This window comes from Rhinolophus hipposideros (assembly GCF_964194185.1).
Source record: "Rhinolophus hipposideros genome assembly, chromosome: 3".
Taxonomy (NCBI): Eukaryota; Metazoa; Chordata; class Mammalia; order Chiroptera; family Rhinolophidae; genus Rhinolophus; species Rhinolophus hipposideros.
This window is the reverse complement of record NC_138049.1, coordinates 85,070,236-85,089,719: the sequence shown is the minus strand read 5'-3', so window position 1 is coordinate 85,089,719 and position 19,484 is coordinate 85,070,236. Positions and strand designations below refer to the sequence as shown.

Genomic DNA, 19,484 nt, shown 5'->3' with positions numbered 1-19,484 from the left:
CATTAACTTTCTTTTCTTTAGAGCAAATGTTTAAAAACATTTTAAAATATTTGTCTCACAAAAACACAAGTATAATGATTATAATTCAGTCAAATTTAACTTCTGCATTCCATGACAAGTTTCTGTGTAGATTTATTCAGTCACATATGTTTATATGAGTACAGGCTTTGAAAAACATCATACCTGGCGTCTTTTCAAATAGTCAAGTGCAATTTGTACATTCTGTAGTCTGTGAAAACGCATCCGACCTTTCTCTCTGGGCTAAGGACAGAAAAATGCAGGGTATAAAAAACACTGTAGTTTCTGATAGCACAGACCCAGCTAATATACTACATAAACATACTTTATGCCATTTTAATATGTCAAAACAATATTTTTTGGGTAAGTCCATTAAATTTTTTAGAGGTAGTCCTCATTTTTTGGTATTATCTGGAACTGAATTTAAACTACTAGGGATTTTTCCAAATATATTTTATTTAAACAAATACTTTATTGCAAATGTTTTGTTTAAACAAAGGAAAAGAGAAAAATACCTAATATAGACTTTTTATATTCACTATACAACAATTCTAGCCTACAATTGTTAAGCTATAGATACACAAAAAGAATTAAATGCCATTATCCATTTTACCTTCTTAATAAACTCTATTATCAAGAGGGTTTTTATAATTATATAAGTATGGCATGTAAATGAAAATGAGGTAAAGTAGCATGCAGTTAGTATAAAAAAACCACCAAGAAGAAGAAAGACAGTGGAGTTTTACTTAGCCATGATAGAGGAAGAGAGAAAAGCAATTAAAGCCATATATTTCCTCTTTATTTTATTTTAGTTTTTTCATAAAATCGGTTGGACTCTATCATAGTTGTATACTACTTGGGGATGGACATGATTATTTACCATCTCAGGAAAACTGACAATCATCATTCTTTTCATTGATACTGTTTCCCCTTTGGAAAAGTTATGTTAGCAGAAGGAAAATATAAGGAAATAAGAGCTGGAAAAAATGCTTAACAAAAATACAAAGAATGAAGCTGAAATGCACCACATAAAATCTTCCAAAGGGCAGAAAAAAAGAAAACCGACAGCTTAGCTTCTCAAATATGAATAGGTTGCTTGAAGCCAAGGCACCATAATACAACAGACAGCAGACTACAGAATGGAAAAATAGGTTCTGCACTACACGTAGAAATGATATTGATGAATTCATACACTGGATCCAAAAAAGAAAAAAAAAGCACAATTTCCTATGAAATCAGGTGGCACGAAGAGATGTAGGTGATAAAAGAAGCACATTTCTCTTGCAAAGGTGGGCTGAAGTCAACTAAGTGTCTCAAAGATGAAACAGCTCTGAGAGTTCTGTCAGGACTCTAGATTTTAAAACCTTCCCAAACCTTTCTATATAAAATGAGACATAGCAGATAGATAAAGAATGTCCATTAAATACCTATTGCCAATAGATATAATTAAAGCATAAACTTAAATATTAAATAAATTCCCATAAGTTCCTTCAAATAAAGCCATAAGTAGGTGCCATGTTTGAAATACAAATTCCAGAAGTAGAATAAATTTGCATAAAAATTAGCAGGCTACTTGCCAAGATGTTCATAACTATATAAAATGTATATAGAATTCTTTAGCTAAAATGCCATGTTTTCATTTAAGTGCATATGTTTAGTTACCATGCAGTGCACAGTAACCTAGAAATAAATTTAAAGAGAAAATATTTCCTTTGTCCAACTTCTTGGTACACACACATCCACCTCACTGGGGGGTTTGGTCCTTTCTATCATTTTCTAAAAAGGAGCCCAAACCCGTGGGTTACTTCTCTGTCACGTTAGCGCTCACCGCACTGTAACGGCTAAGTTAGTCGAGTTATGGGGGCCGACACCTACCCCCTTATCCTCATCCTTCACATCCTCATGCTGTTCATATTCGCATGCTTCTGTGGCACTCACCAATCGTAAGGTCTTCAAAATATCTCGCTCCCTTGGCTAATGAATATAACAGACAGAAGGTAGGACAGCAAAGACACAAGACAGACCAGAAATGAAAAGGAGAGCATGAACAGAACATAATAGCGGAGAACAGGTAACCAAGAAGGGGAAGTAATGTTCACAAAAAAAGGAAATGACACCGGCGGAGGGGGTTAGACCATTTTTCAGAAAGCGATGTTTATTTCCTTGCTATTTGTGAGTCTTTTAATATGTGGTTATAGTATGCATCCAACTTCTGCTAAGCAAAAAGAAAAACCCAAAGGTAAAAAAGAAGCAAGAACAAAAATAGTATTTGAATTATAGAACTGATTATATAAGCAAGGCAATCGAAGTGCTTCATTCTCCCCAGTTCGCATCACTGGAAGTCTGAAAATGCTTTTAAATCTAATCAGAACTCTTTTTTTTTTTTTTTTCAGGCAGAATTTACAGTTCAAAAGATGAATATTGTACAAGTCTGAACAGTCTATTCTGAAAACATACTAGTCACAGGCAGAGAGGATTACATGTTTTTCAAAATAAATTAAGAAATTTCAGACTTACCAAGGTGTCCCCCGAAAGAACCTCTAAAAGAGAGATCAAGTTGTGTCCATCCCTTAAGTCTTCATAGAGATCAGTCACATGTTTTCGAACCTAAACAAAGAAAAGCAGTTTAACTTTTGGTCCTAGAACCCAGAATCATCCTTAATACTCAAACAAAAAGGGGACAAAATAGAAAACATTCCTTATATGGTGTTCATTCATATAGCGATTTTTACAATAGCTATTCTCTCACTACTTAAAGCAAAATTTAAAAACTAAACATTAAAAAAGTAAATTTCAGATTAATAACTCATAAAATAACTCATGGAGTTACAATTTTTAAAATACAGGCAATGCCCTGATTTTAATCATGATTCCTGACACAGTGACCAGAGTCACCTTAGCAAGAGGAGTGACTTTTGACCCCCAGTTGGTCTTCCCACTCTCTGGGCCACAAGATCCAGGATGCCAGAAACACACACTCCACACTTCAAAAATCCACAGATATAAGCTGGGTGAAGGGTACATGAGACTCTATGTACTATTTTTGAAAATTCCTGTGAATCTATAATTATTTCAAAATAAAAAGTGTTTTTGAAAAATTCACCTAGATGAGGTTAGAACACCTCTGTCCAAACCTTCCTCTCAGAACCATGTTATCACTAGCACCAGGTTAACCCACAACTTATAATAGATTATTCCTCCATTCCACAGGCCTTATTTAAGCTGTGATTTTAGAGCTCAAACGACCAAAGATTTTCCAAAACCTTTGTTCAGTCTGCCAAGTAGGGATATCTCCAGTAAATGTTTGGACTACTGTACCCACATTATACCCATCCACGTCCTGCCAGAGTCACATTTCACTCCTTTCACTTCCTATGTCCTTCTCACTCCAGGACAGTTAAAGACGAGGTGTGATTCTGAACACTTATTTCATAGGAAGGCAATTTCACGACTCGCTTTGCCAGACTTAACTAAATCGCCTACATCAGGGAAACTTTCCAAAATAAGGTGTCATTTTTCTCCGTATTTATGCAACAATAAAGAAAAAATAAATTAGGCATGTTTATAAAAGGGAATTAATAATATCATGACTTCAAAACCAACTTAGAAAAACAGAAAACATGTTATAAGGGGGAAAAAGTTAGGAGACCTGCATTTTAGTCTTACTTCTGCCATGAGTCCCATAAACTAGTACCAGCTGCCTATATTCTCTAGGCCTCAATTTTCTCATCTGCCAAATAAAAATGTGAAAACGCAAGGTCTTTGTTCAAACTACAGAACACAAATTCTATGATATGAAAATACAAGTAAAGTTATCTTTTTAAAAATCAATATGTGAACATAAAACACATAAAGTGGAAAGCTGCTCTTAAGTCTTGTGATCTAATTTCTTAAGAATTTTAGAAGAAAATGTAGAAATAGACTAATTTCTGTAATGCCAGGAAAAATCCTGAGGTACTTCTGTCATAAATACTGCCTATTTTTATTGTGTCAGGTGATTATTCTGACGGTTCACAAAAATACTGTACGTTAAAAGGGTACATAAAGGTAAGATACTATCATCTTTATTGTTCTATGAAAAACAAATGTCACCATGATCAACAATGATAAAAATACACACACAATAAGTTAATACTAGGTACCTGACCCTGTGCTAAGACCTTCAGAACTCTTGGCTCATTCTCCTCACCACAAAAGAATGAGATAAAAGAGAATATTAATTAAAAATTACAAATCAACATTATGGGGAAAGAACAGTAGTGAATGAGCAGAGGAAAAAATTGGGGTTCTGGAGAAATATCTGATCAAGTGTTCAATTTAGAGGAAAGACAAAAAGGAATTAAATAGTTAAACTGACATAGAAACACTGTTTATTTTGCCCTAAGTCTGAGTCATAGACATCTGGCCTGGTAACTTTCCTTCACAAATGACTATACTAAGTGCCAATAGTCGTAACCTTCCGTTTTCACTTCTCAATAAAACAGTCTTTCTTCTCATTTTGGATTTTTTTTTTTCCTGTAGAACAAAAAACTGTCAGAATAAATTGTGCTAGAAGAAGTGATAAGAAAAGGAAAAGCACGTTGAGATACTCTGGGATTCAATTACATAACGTGAATTACCTAATGAGGAGAAAGCATCATTTTCTATATTTCATACAATTCTCTGAGAATTTTGCAATGCTTTTTCAATTGTATGTACTTCATTGCACCTGCAGTTTACCCCTAGAGGGCAGTAATCTTTTGCTTGAAAAGAGTATCCTAAGAAAGGAAAATTAAGTTAAGTAAGCAGAAACCAATGGTGGGGGTAGGTTTGGGGGAGGGGAAGAGAAATTCTTAACATGATGCTGGTGATGATTACTATAGGTAATACATATTTCACATTTATTTTTGAAAGGGAATATAGATTTTGCCATATTGTTAAACCATGTATTTTCTAAATGGCTTAACTGATAAAAAAATACAACTGTAAAAATAGTATTTTATAAATGTATAATTGTTTGATTTTAACTGGGCTAAATCAAATTCAACTTTAAAGATAAGATCATCACAGCCACTTATGTAATGTTTAAAACTGCATTTTCCAAAAGTCTGACTTTGTAGTGATTGCTGTTAATCTAGACAAATTCCACAAAAATTTTATTTTCCACACTTAAACACATTGCCACAGTGTAGCTGCAGTTCAATTGGGCCACTAAATATTTATTGAGCACCCACTATATGCCAGGGAACCATTTAACTTCTAAACGTACAAAGTGAAGAACAAGAGAATGCCACCTCTTGAGGTCTGCAGTCTGAGATGGTAGAAATTTCTAGAGGAAATTTCAGTGCAGAGTAAATATACTCTGAGTTAGTTCAGGAAGCTCTGAGGTGCTTTAACCAAATCTGGAGTCTAAGGCCTCCCAGCTAAGATATGGGAGTGTTCCAGGTGAAGGGAAGAACAAGAACAAAGGAAAAAGGCCAGGATGTATGCAACTGTAAGGTGAGTTCCAAGGAAGGAAAGCAGTCCATGATATCAGTGAAATAGGAGGTGGAAGGTGAGATATAGGAAAGATGGGCAGGGAGACATGGCAGCTTTACATATCCCTTTAAAAAGCTTAGACTTTTCCTAAGCAAAGAGAACCAGTGAAGGGCTTTTAAGCAGAATAAGGGCACAGCGTCTGTGACCAATACAAAAGCTTCCTTGGAAACTATTATCTTGAGCAAACCCAAATCACAATAAAGCCACCAAGGGCCCAATCTGTATGCAATCATGGAGGAAAGGTCTCACAGGAAAACGCAAACTAGAGAGAACACACAATCAGTGAACCTTGGGTAAAATGCACGATCCCAGCACAGCAGCAAAATATCAGGAAGGATTCACAGTCATCTCTTTAAAAAGTCCTACATTTAAAGGATACCATATTCTAGACAAGAACTGGCTATCTTTAGAAAGGAACATAAATAATAAAAGAAGGCTTGTCCCAAATGAGATCACCTCATTGCCTTGTACATATTCGGTGAAAAAGGAGAACAGTCAGCTTCAATGAAAACTACTAATTAAAATGATTTTAAATACAATTTTTATTTTTTTACTTCAAACAAATACATTTATGAAAAATAAGCTACCAAATTCTCCTGGGAGAATTCCTTAGAAGTCCTACTTCAAAAAAATAAATAAAAATAATCTATCAATGTATTACCATATCAATTATTGGTAAGTAAATAGATGCTTTTAAAATATACATAAATGGTTACAAACAATGTATTCTCTTAGATATCTGCCTTATCAGAACAGTTTTATTTATGATAAACTTATTACTCTTTCTTAAAAAGTTGTGAAAGAATAAAACGACAGCTCAGATTCTACCTAAATTACCATAAATTCTATACTGGTACAGATAAGTATAATGGGGAAACATCCGCATGGGATGTAATAAAAAGACAGTTATGCCTATTTTTAGGCAATATGTTAAGTCATCATTAAGACCATATATAACTGATCTCCTTTACTTTTTTTAAACTAAAAAGATATTTGTCATACATCTTAAGGTAGTAATGAATAAAATAATGAAGAGTTTGAAACAAATCAATGTTGGTACTAGGCAGTGCAAATAATCTGTGTACTTCTTCATATGGACCCAATTAGTTCTTTGACAAAGATTTCTATTTTAAACTTTCAGGTTGACAATCTACAATCAATTTTTTAAAGAGGTATTTTCTAGTCTTTTACCACAATATGGAACTATATGCAGTTAAACAAAAGAAAAGCATTACATTACTGATTTTTTTTTTTGGGGGGGGGAGGTATTTTAGTCATAGTTTCAGTTCAGTATGTTTTATATTCTCTTCTGTCCAGTTTCACCATTGACATAGTAAGGAACCTTTTTAAAAGATTATTTCAATTTTAAAAAATGAAACATGTTACTCTTTTTTGTAATAACTTGTTTTGGGTTTGGGGTGATTAGCTGTGGTTTGGTTTGGGTTTGAGTCCTCAAACCTTTCCTTCCAGCTCCTCCCTTTTGTCAACAGGAAGACAGACAAAAATCTATTTTTGCACGTGTTTTCCCTCAGCCTATAGATCCGTTATCTCTTGCGGAGCTGTATAGATCTTGATGCTGAGCAATTATAGATAATGTAGTTGAAAGAAAAATTCAGAAATCAATTACTTTTCTATTAATTGTTTTGTATCTGCCCACTGTCTTTTGGAGTTAATTTCTATTAAAGATGTATTTTGGATAACCTCCATACTACAATGTCAACCAAATGACCACTGGTTTATAAAGACCAGCAATATTCATTCCATGTAGTCTTTAAAAATTAGAGGGTGAGGGAGATTTTAGGTGACTAAAGGATGTTTCCGTTTAATATTCTGTCACTGAGGACAAAACCCAATGGTAAATGGCAGGAGGATAGAAGTCTCACCTTTTAAAAGTTCTTCAAATATCCTCCTAGTTCATTATTTATATAAATCATTCAACTATCACTTCAAAAGATCATGGTAAGTGCTACTCTATCAAGAGCCACTTTCAATAATAGCATGATGAAAAGAGAAGGAATCAATAACTAGCATTTGTATGCTCACCTCTTTCCCATTCTTCTCACCTTCTCATAATTTGGGCAACAAAGAAAAAGCTGGGGAAAGTGGGGTTACAAATCACTTAACACTTAAGAAATAATTAATAAACTAGTCAATTAAGCTCAATTTTGATATAGATATAAATATGTGACTGTAATATATATAAATTATAATAAATATAACAAGACAAATACTGAAAACTAAATAACTATTATAATAGCTAAGTACTACAAACTTACATACATGAGTTCATTTGTGCAAAGTCCTAAAAAATATTAATACAACTAAACATAAAATAAGTCTGTTTGACATAGGTAAGCTATACCTACAGCATCAAAGTGCCACCTTTTACCATCAACATTTTAAACAAATTCCACTGTATTTTCTAATTTTAGTTTTTACTGAAAAAAGTTTTGAAAAAGAATTGTGTACATTTTTTAATAAAAATCAGGTAAAATTATTTTAAAGAATTTTTAATTGGTTTTATTTAAAGTCATGACCAAAATTCCCAACTAGTTAAAATATATGTGTATTTCCTCAATAAATCCCTACAAGTGACTCTCCGGTAAGGTCATACCAATGTCATAAGTCAGGCTCAGATTAATTATAAACTGGAAATGCATGCAGGTAAATACATTTAGTTCCTATATAAAAATAAAGATAGCTCCTGGGAAAGAACAACATATCAGTCATTTGCCCCTTAATGCCAGGTCACTTTATCAGAATAATTTCCTTGTTAACACCTACCTATTACCCATGTCAAAGAAACCTTAAAATCATGGTTGGCAATAAGATGCAATAACTTGGGTGGGGGAAGATTTGACGAGGCACTGTGGTGCAGGAGCATGGTAGGATTTCAGAGCAAGAGCTTTTAACACTGAGAAGGTAGTGGGAAGACACTAGGCAGCTGGTGAGTGGGGTGAGAAGAGTCCAGGAAAGGGACACAGAGAAGTAACAAATACAAACTTCAACTACTTTGCAATTCTGATTAAAGTGCTGGCTACGTCAACTGCTTACTGAATACTTCTGAGCTGAATCATCTCCTTTGGGTTGCCAATGCCAGATCTGTTACACAGTGATTCAACAATTAAGTGGATACTTGCCCCAAATGAGAATGACCCTCTCTCCTTCTGGCACCACTTAAAGTACCTTTTACAACATAGAAAAAAAAATAGCTATGTTCTCAATGCATACAAAAAAAATCAACCAACTGAGCCCTCAAAAAGTAACCTCATCTACTTCAGGGATAATGTCTAACACAACGGGAATGGTTATAATATATGAGTCAGGCTCTAGGCTGGGGAGGAAGCAAGGTTCTCATAGAGAGGGGAGTGCTGGGCAAGTATTAAATCCACCTGTGGATAAGGTGCCAGGAGAGTTGGAGCTGGCCAATATGGATATTTACACCATCTAGTCACAGTTCACACCATCTATTCACACTTCTAGTCACACCATCATGGGCATTTCCTGGTGTCCCTTCAGAGTGTTATTTGCCAGGGAAAGACACTACCACGGGCGGGAGGACACAACTGGTTGTTTCATCTCTTTTTAAGTCTTAAGGATTGGGGAGAAATCTGTGGACTCTCTTAATAGCATATTTTATAGGTGTAAGGCCTTCACAATACTCTAATACTCTATATGCAAACTAATTCACTCTTCTTTAAACATAAGCCCACTTCTTCAAATCCTTACAAATAAATAACTGAGAACTATTGGTTGTATCTTTTGCATTAAACTTTTGCAATAACCCAGGATTATGATCAAGACAAGTGTCAAAGGGAGATGAACACTGAAGCTATTTTAAAAGACACCCCAAAATGATGAGATTTGACTGCCTCTGCTATCGTGGTAATGCTTAACACCTCTTCCCTGTTATTTATTTTTTTAACATTTTTTTGTTGCCTTAAATTCAGATGAAATTCCAAGTCCCCAGTACCAGGATTTATATTTTCCAAAATAACCACTGTAAACTATATCTGAGAAACTGACAGGTTTGGATGAAATTACAAATACAGTTGTATTCCGTTAATTACTTAATGGAAAAAAAATTGACATGTTAAAATTAATCTCTGCAATAGAATTATGCCTTCTGTAGGGAGATTAAAACTTTCAAAGATGCTATCAACTTCTTAATAACATTACAATTTTGCCAAATTTCCAGAGTCCAGTCTACTCAACAGAGATCTGTGGACCACAAATGCTCAACAGCTAGTCCTCCCAGTTGCACATGACCAGTCACAGAGGAGAAGCCACATTTATGTCTCATTCCAAAGCCTAAAATCTAAGCAGAAGTTTTATTTTGTCTCCAGCCCCTGTTCTGAGCACCCTCTATTTTAAACTGACATTTCTCCAAAAATAGGCTTGGGCCATGTTAACACCTAGCAAATAAGTGGGTATACTGCAAGACATGTGGATCTCAGCATCCTAACAGTAGAATTTCACTGCCAATCCCAAAAGCTAAGAGAATTTCAAAAGAATGTCGGCTGAATAGATGAGGTCACATTCTGAAACTACAACTCTCATAAATACTGCTTGCACTTGTGGTATTCCTTCGACCCAAAATGCTGTTCTGTTTCAACTCTTCCTCTGGCTACTGAAATCTTACTTTTCCTTTAAGGTCAAGCTGGAATGTCACCCAGGCTGTGAAGAATTCCCTATTCTGCAATTCTGCACTCCCATATTCCTTGGTTTATACCGGGACACCAATCATTTTCATTATAAAACAGTCTTACGGATGAGGGAAAGCAGAGTTTGCCACCCCCAAATATGCCTTTTTTAGATATTATTTTAAGCTGGTTATTTTTAAAAAATGAGAGTTTCAGGAAAAACCTTTCCCTAACTGCCTAAAAGAATTTTGACAGAGGACTTACTCCGGGAAGGGAGCTATCATCATAGATAACTATAGTTAAAATGCACTAAATGTGAGAGACAGGGAAGAACCTAGCACAGCCCATTTGTTCAAAGTCTTCTCTGTACCCCACTGTTTGTTGCCCCATACCCCAGCAAACATTTATTTACCAAAGATGGGCTTTTCAAGTCTCAAACTTCAACCCTCTCCACCCATTCACCTGAGCTCCATGGCATATAAGCCTTAAATGCCCACCTGTCTGTCCTTCATTCTCACATTCTTATGGAACCCCTGTATGTACATATATAACAAATTTGGTCATTTTCTCCTGTTAATCTCTTATGTTAATTTTGTCATTCCTCTAGCCAGCAGAACTTAAAAGGGTGAGAGGAAAATTATTCCACCACCCCCCCCCCGAGATACATTCATGATAAACATAATAAGCCCCTTAAAAGGGCAGAGCCCTGTCTTAAGTTCTCATTGTAAATGCCTTACGCTTTGCAAAGTGCCTTTTAGACAGTAGATATTCAAAGAAGCTTTCTTCAATAAATAAAAGATTAGTCAGCTGCACTTTGCCTGTGACCTTAGCCATGCCCTCAGCGGTGGGCCCTTCAGTGCCTGCCGAGTTATGGGAAAAAAGAGAAATTCAGGAAATACATTCATGAATTCCAAGGAGCCACTTCCTAGTAAGGAGTTTGTCTTTGCCCCCAGGGCCCACTATGACATCTATGAGAGATAGTACCTAGATGCATGTCCTATCACACAGGTGTAGCTAAATAAATACTACTGAATTGCTAACACAGAGAGGTGATATGTCCATTTCTGCATACCAAACCTTCTAAACATTTCCCCTTATCCATCTATACTAGTCTAATAAATGACTGACAGGAACGTGTTCAGATAAATCCAATTTCAAGACTTAATAAACCTAAAAACAAAATATTTTCAATAAAAATAGGCATATAGATTAATGAAACAGAATATAAAATAAGAAATAGACCCACACATTTATGGACAACTGATTTTTGACAAAAGAACAAAGGCAATTCGGTAGAGCCCCTTCAACAAATGGTTCTGGACTCGTGAATTTCTTACAAATGGATCAGAGACCTACTGTAAGAGCTAAAACTATACAATTGTTAGATGAAAACATAGGAGTAAATCTTTGTCACATTGGGTTAGGCGAATATATCTTATATGTGACACCAAAAGCATAAGTGATAAAAGAAAACTCAATAATAAGAGGGCATATAACCCAATTTAAAAATAGGTGAATATATAAATAGACATATCACCAAAGAAGACACACAAATGACCAATAAGCACCTAAAAAGAGGCTCAAAATCATTTATCATTCAAGAAATACAAAGCAAAATCACAATGAGGTAGCATTTCACATACACTAGGTTGGCTAAACTCAAAAAGGTAGACAATAACAAGTACTAGCAAGAATTTAAAGAAAGTGGAACCCTCACATGGTGCTAGTGGAAATATAATAGAGTGCAACCACTTTGGAAAACAGTTTGGCAGTTTCTTAAAATGTTAAACTGGATTTACCATATGATCCTGCAATTCGACTCCTAGATAAATACCCAAAAGAGATGAAAGCATATGTTCATACAAAGACTTGTATGTATATTTTTATAGCAGCATTGTTCATAACAGCAAAAAAAAAAAAAGTGGAAACAACCCAAATGCCAATCAACTATTAAGTGGATGAACAAAATGTGATCTAACAATAGAATGAAACACTACTTGGCAATAAAAGGGAATGAAGATACATGCCACAACATGGATGAACCCCAAAAACATTATGCTAAGTGGAAGAAGTCAGACACAAAAGAATAACATTGTATAATTCCATTTACATGAAATATCCAGAAAAGGCAAATCTATTGAGATAGAAAGTTTATCAGTGGTTGCCTAGCACCGGAGGGAATAGGGAAAATGGCAAACAGGTACAAGGTTTCTTTTGGGGGTGATAGAAATATTGTAAAATTAGACTGTGGTTGACAGCTGCACAATTCTGTAAATTTACTAAAAATTGTTCAATTATACACTTAAAACAAGTGAATTTTACCATGTTCAAAACATCTCTCAATAAAGCTGTTCTTAAAAATATTTCAATCACACTCACTTGGAGATAGAATGGCAGCAATTGTGCATGAGAAATGTTTATACTCATCACAATTCAAGAATTAATAAAAGTGCCCAGAATATAGGATAGATTGTCCTAATATGGGTCAGTGGACACATTTAATACACATTTAGAAGGATGTGTGATTTGTATCTATTAAAAAATAGTTCCAAAGATAACAAATTGATATTTCATTAAACAAACAAACTGATCATACTACTAATAAAGCTTGAAAAGCTGGCAATGCCAACCACTATAAAAACTTCAAGCTAGATCAAAATGGAGGTATATTAAAAGGGTGAAAAGCAGGGGTGGCCGGTTAGCTCAGTAGGTTACAGCGTGGTGCTGATAACACCAAGGTTGCTAGGTCTGTCCCCGCGTGAGCCACTGTGAGCTGCGGCCTCACTAAAAAAAAGAAAAAGAAAAAAAAAAAGTGAAAAGCAAATGGAATAGTCATATTTAAAGGATTACCAAGTTATCTAGCTAGGAAACAGATCTAAAGTGACTGATTAAAGAAATATTTCCTCAGCTTTACATCAAAATTACTTACTGAATTCTTACTTGAAGTGGCATTTGCAATGTACCCATTGCAAATCTTTCACGACCACATCTTGACTCAGAGGATTATCACAGAAATAAAATTTTGCCTAAGTAGTAAAGCAATGTACTGAACTGGCCTTTTCAAATATTTTATTAATTAAAACAAAGAGGGAAGCTCATTTAGAAAAGCAGCTATGATATAAAATTATATTCATAGAACTATAACTGATCTTACATATAGGAAAAGAAAGCCAGCTTCATGAATGAATTCAGGGAAACACAAAAGGTTATTCCTCAGCACTAAAGTGAATACACGCAAAACTTTAACCCTAAATACATAGAAAACCTTCCCCTCAGACAAAGGTAGGTAAATTTTTACTGTAAAGATCCAAAGAGTAAAGATTTTTGGCTTCAAGGGTCCAATGGTGTGACAATTGATAAGTGAATGAGAGTGGGTGGGTTCGATACAATTTTATTTATGGACACTGAATTTTGAACTTCATATAATTTTCAGGTGTCCCAAAATATTCTTCTTCTTTGGTCTTCAATTCTTTAAAAATATAAAACCAAATCTTAGCTCATGGGTTATAAGTACCAAAAGACATGCAGTGACAAAATTTGGCCCTCAGGCCATAGACAGTTTGCAGCCCCCCACCCCTCCCCCACCCCAAAACCCAGGAGTTCTTGGTTGAAACGCAAATACCTTAGTAGCAGCACGTTAGTCATTGGTATAAGTTCTTCTCTCCTGGAAAGGAGATGAATTATCCAATTGCTTTCCCTTGCTATAGCAAATTGAGAGTGGAAAAGACTAAGTTTTACAAAATAACATTACCTTATTTTCTGATAATAAAAGTAATACATGTTCCCTGTAGAAAAACTGGAAGATAGTTCAAATTAAAGGACTTATCCTACAACGTAGGAAAAAGAAAACCATTGTAAAGGTAAATAAATAGGTGAATAGCTCAACACATACATAGGTAGGGAGGTAAAAGGTAGGTAGATATTATAAACAGAATTGTGATCACACTATTGATAACTATTGCCATGTTCTTGTTGTATAACTCTGATTACCTGGTAGAGTGTCATTCAACTCATTTTCTGCCTTCAATTCAATAGTTTTTAAAACTTCAAATGTAAAAAAATGAAAGAAAACATGCTAAAAAAAAGAAATGCATGATATTAAGATACTATCACAAAATGAAATAAAGGAAATGGAAGTATGTGAATGACAAGAAAAGTTTTAAAGAAGTGACAAAATAGTTTCTTCAGATATTTAAGAGCTGCTATATATGTCATATCAAGATGAGTGGGTGGAAGTTACAGTAAACAAATTTTAGATAATGAAAAAAATTGGCTCAGTTACAAGTCAAATAGACCAAAAAGCATTAAGTTGTCCATAAATTAGAAAAGCAATGACCCACAAGAAAGGCTGTGAGAAAACATTCTTTCAATGACAACCAAATTAACTAGATCCTGTCTAAATCTGTAACTGGAATTAACACAAAATTAATTAAATTTGCTTAAAAACAGTCACTTTAAAACTCTCCTGCAGGATTTCCCAAAAGGGATGTTAATAGATATTCTTTGATAAAAGGAATGCATGACCAAGTGAATTTGTGGAACACTGGATTAAACAGGGTTCTTTACCAAGTTCTCAGACTTTGATATGCTAATGTGAACCTTAAATCTTTTGAGCCAGGAATGCTGCTTTCCAAAGTTCTTTGGCAATTGAAACCCTTTTTTTTATTTTACAGGGCATCTCACAACACTGGGGTTCCTGGGAACCTGATTTGAAAAATGCTGCTCCTCCACAGAAAAATGTTTGTATTTGATCTTATCAACTATGGAAAATTAATTTCAGAATTCAGCAACAAAGTATTAATCAAAAATTAAATTTACCAGACGAAACTTTGGAACTTCACAACCCAAAAGAAACAGTAAAATGGCTCTATTATGTACGATGCTCAGTAAAATCAAAGTGTCTGCAAATATGGTTTCTTGAGCTTTTTAAGTTTATGGAAAATAAAAGTTAGATATCTAAAACATTTGAGAACAGTAACAAATTGAGAGATAAAAGAAGGGACACATTAAAACTCTAACTCAGACAATAAATCCATAGGAAAAATTTCTATTTTTACAATTTGTCAGGATACTTACACTGTATCTTTCTGATATAACTGTACATAAATCTAAGAAATAGAATTTTTATACTAGTTTTCAAAAAATTCAGTAAGTAGTACTGTTTTTTTGGAAATCTTAAAAGTATCTGGGTTTGGGGGAGTTTTGCTTTTTGAAAAAATATGGGAAGGATGCTCTTGTAGAAAACGTACATGTCCGCTTCGTCACGGTTGTGGCTATACTGGGCTATTGCTCTGTGAATTATCTTATCTAGGTTAACTTCAACCAGTGATGTAACACAAATAATCCAAACAGCCAGCTGCCAATGCTCACAGCAGCTTCTCACCTCAAACAGTCATACCCATGGGAGAAAAATTAAGGTGCTAGTGTAGGTCTGGGCCCAGGCTGTGAAAATTACGTTCCTTAGTGAGGGGTCACCATGTAACTGACATCCATCACTGTCATATTATTATAAAACCACTATAGCTGTGCGCTCCCAGCAGCCTGCTCCTTTTCATTACATGGGCAATATGATGACCGAAACCCAAAATGCAAACATCAGGATCATAGCTGCCACTGTTGTGGAAGATAGGAGGACAAAACCTGAAGCTTTTTGATGATCTTAAAGGTGTACAGATATAAGGAGGGCATTATTCATATACCACGGTTTTAAAGATGAGAAAACAAAGGCTTAGAAAGGTTCACAGTCACATGTCTAGTAAATATCCTGGGAAAATGTGAGTCCAAGCAGTCAGTCTGTGCTCTTCAACACCACACTATACCACCGTCCTATGGTTCCGAAGTACAGTGAGGGGAGATGGTCCAAAACGTAGGAACATCTTAGAAAATCTAGCCACCGGGCCAGACTCCAGACATGACCAGCTTCCTTCCATGCTGGCCTTCCTATACCCAGCTGACTCTTCCTGAATCTGTCTGAAATTCCACCAGAGATTGATTTTCCAGCAGAATGGTTAGAGTGCATTATCAGTTACGGACTGCAGTGAATTAGGTTCCCATCAGGCTTTACTTCTGACTCTACTGGAGACCAGCTACCCTGGGAGCCCAAAATGGAACACGAACACTCTGGAAAAGAGAGTCTTAGGAGGATACACACATACCCTGGGCCCCTGGGGAAGAAACAGAGGGTGAGTCTAAGGAATGGACAGAGAAATGGAGTGAGGTTTGAAACTTAAAACCTACTTGGGGATGGGGAGAGGGGGCCCCTCTTTCTCCTCTAGGAGAAACTTAACATCTGTAAAATAGGATATCCATCAAATAAGATATAGTGGGCTAGCCTGAGAACAAGACCAGCATTATAACATGTTGCAACTATATAGGGAAAAGCAGGCCTCTAAAAATGACTTACAAAAGTCCCCATTCATATGTTAAGGACTCTGGACATATCGACCTTATAACAAATGCCATGGAGTCCTTATTTATAAAATGGTAATATATTTCCATGAGAGCTTAAAAAAACGCGTACTTGGACAATTTTGATAAATTCTTTAAGCAAACATCAGCATCAGAACATGTTAGCAATGTAAATCAGACAATGCCATCAGGCATATTTCAGCGTTTTCAGATGTATGCAATAGTTTTCCCAGCGTCAACAGCTTCCCTTTGAAGTCACCCCTCTTTGTCTTTTTCACAACACAAAATTTCTCCTCTATTATATTAAGATCAAATGGCGCTACATTATGTGAGCATCAGTGTCCAAACTCCTAGGTAAGTACAGCTTGATCCACTGCTACCTTTGACACCTTGATCACATGTTCTCCCTGCAGAGCATGGCTCTCTCATCCCTCTGATCACTTCCTCATCCTTTGCTACTTGTCTTCCTCTGCCAGCCCCCCTTTAAAACTACTTTCTGAATTCTACCTCAGATTTGCAATACAGCATACTCTGACTTGGGCCTGGAAACACGGCTTTCTATTTGCTTCTATGGAAAAAAGTATCTTACAAAGTATCTTCAAAGAAACCTAACTACATCCTCATGACATGCTTCAGGACATGCTACCCGAAAATATGGCACCTTGGCACATTAAATATTTTAAGCTGAAGGAATTTGGGAAATAGCAGGTGTTAGAGGGACTCTCTGACCCCCTACCTCCATCTCCCCTGATTCAGGTCAGACATAGGAACCTCTTGTGAGAGGTATCCTTCCTGAACCTGGTGAAAAGGAGCGTCCTTATCTCTGAAGGTGGAAAGACACTGAAGAGAGTCTGAACAAATAGGCCTTGCTGAGTTTCCCCCAATTCACTCTATTCTTCATCAAATCAAGTGTAAAAGCACTCAGGTTTAACATTTCTGGTCTTCATTTTCTTATAAAGGCTCCCATATCACACAAAAAAAATTCTTAAATATATTTGTATGTTTTTCTGTTATCTCTCTTTTGTTATAGAACCTAGAAGGGTAGAAGAAAAGTATTTTTTTCATTCCCTACCTGCAATAAGACTGCAGAGAATCTGCTGATTTTATCAATATATTATTGGAAAATTTCCAAGTGAGAAGACTCTAACTGTAACCAATATTCTTCTAAATTCTGAACTGATGAAAATAATGGATAAGTATAGCAAAGCAAATTAGTAACCTTAGATAAATAAATTAATCTCATCTATGAATGTGAGTAAACTTTCTACGACCTAACCGCAAATGGAGAAACTGAATTATGTAATGGAAAGAACATGGAAAGGAGTCAGGAGATTGGCTCCTAAGTCTGGCCCTGCCAATTATGACCTATTTGACTTGGGGCCTCAGTCTCTATACCTATGAAATAGATCTTTCCAGCTTTAAAAGAAGGAAGTTGTCAGAAATTTATTTTCCTCCAGATAAACTTTCATCTCACTTCTATCAAAGCAACACTTTCAGTTCCCCCATCATAGTGGTTATAGTTCTACCTCATAAACTAGGGGCGGGGGAGTTTTATTTGGTTTCACATTCATTCATTAAGCCACAAATTCCTTAGTATGGTCTGAGGTAAACAGCATTGCATCTGCTCGGTGCTGGGGATGCAGCTCTTTTATAAGACAGACACGTGCCCATGCAGCTTAGAGTCTTCTATGAAGTAACAAACCGGTCTTCTGCTTTAATCTCCCTAATGACAGAAAGCAAGACACTTCTGATGGAAAGGCTCTACAACACAACGTAGAATGTTAGCACCACCGATCAAAGAGCAATTTTTTTCTCCTTTGTAAATACCTTAGTCGGTACTTTTCTTCAGCTAACGCAATGACCTTCAGGAATGCTGCTTGGCTTCTTCATATACTTTTACCTTTATCTCTAAGTTCTTATAAAGTACATTGATTAGAAGAGAATGTAAATTCTCCGCATAAAGAGGCCAAGCCATAACAGCAAAGACTTAAAGTATGTAGAAAAATACTGAGAGAAACCAGACCTCGGTAAAGTGACAGTGCATCCTGGCACATTGCTTTTTTCCCACTAATTCTCTGTCTTCGTTTCCTTTTGATCACTCCTTAACTCTGGGTCTTTCTGTTGCGGCATGAGGTGATGGTATGACAGTTTTCCTGTAGAGCCAGAAGGATCAAGGACTAAATGTCAGCCCCGCCATGTTCTGGGCAGATTAACTCATCCTCCCTGAGCCTCTATTTCCTCACTGGTAAAAGGAGGATTCAATTACATATGTTATGCACCTAGTTCAGGATCTAGCACATAGTAAGCATTCGGTAAATGGTAACGATGGTGAAGAAAGCAAGAATGATAATGATGAATAAGGAGATCAAAAAGAAGAAAAGTTATAACTGACCACAAGATGAAACTACAGCTATTTGATGAAATTACTGAGTAAAATTGTGGTGTTCTTAGTTTAGAAAGGTAGATCACTATTTTATCCACAAACATTGAAATCAGTTGTAATTGTTGAAAAAAACAATTAAAACCTATTTTAGTGTTTGTGGATAAAAACAAGAAAAAGTTTGTCTTCTCATAAAATAACTTTATATTCAAAATAAATTTTGCTATTAATTTATCTCCCATTCTTTATAAACTCCTCTGTATTCTTCAAATATTCATATCATAAAAGTTTATAAAAAGGCTATAAAACTGCTATTGATTAAAGCAGGTTAAAGAGACATGACAACTAAATGCAATACCTGACCCCAAACTGGATCCTGCCCCGGGGGGGGGGGGTAGGGGGTAGGGAGGGTATAATATAAAAGATCAAGCAACTGGAATAACTGGAATATGGACAACAAACTATAATACAATGTTAATTTATGAAGTTGATAATTGTATGGTTATGAAAGAGAACAT

The 19,484-nt window shown here is 35.6% G+C and overlaps 1 protein-coding gene across 13 annotated transcripts in view; it reads right to left on the bottom strand.

The window, feature by feature from the left end:
• DST (dystonin) overlaps positions 1-19,484 on the bottom strand; it is a 438,529-nt gene that overhangs the window by 210,530 nt on the left and 208,515 nt on the right. For 9 of the 13 annotated variants that reach the window (XM_081039438.1, XM_081039432.1, XM_081039440.1 and 6 more), the window contains 2 exons: positions 2,536-2,625; positions 184-261 (listed from right to left, as the gene is read on the bottom strand). In XM_081039438.1, coding sequence (XP_080895564.1) covers positions 184-261; positions 2,536-2,625 — 168 coding nt within the window. Of the gene's footprint in view, positions 1-183; positions 262-1,893; positions 1,993-2,535; positions 2,626-19,484 lie in introns of all 13 variants that reach the window. The other 4 variants (XM_081039430.1, XM_081039437.1, XM_081039436.1 and 1 more) reach the window with 1 other exon arrangement.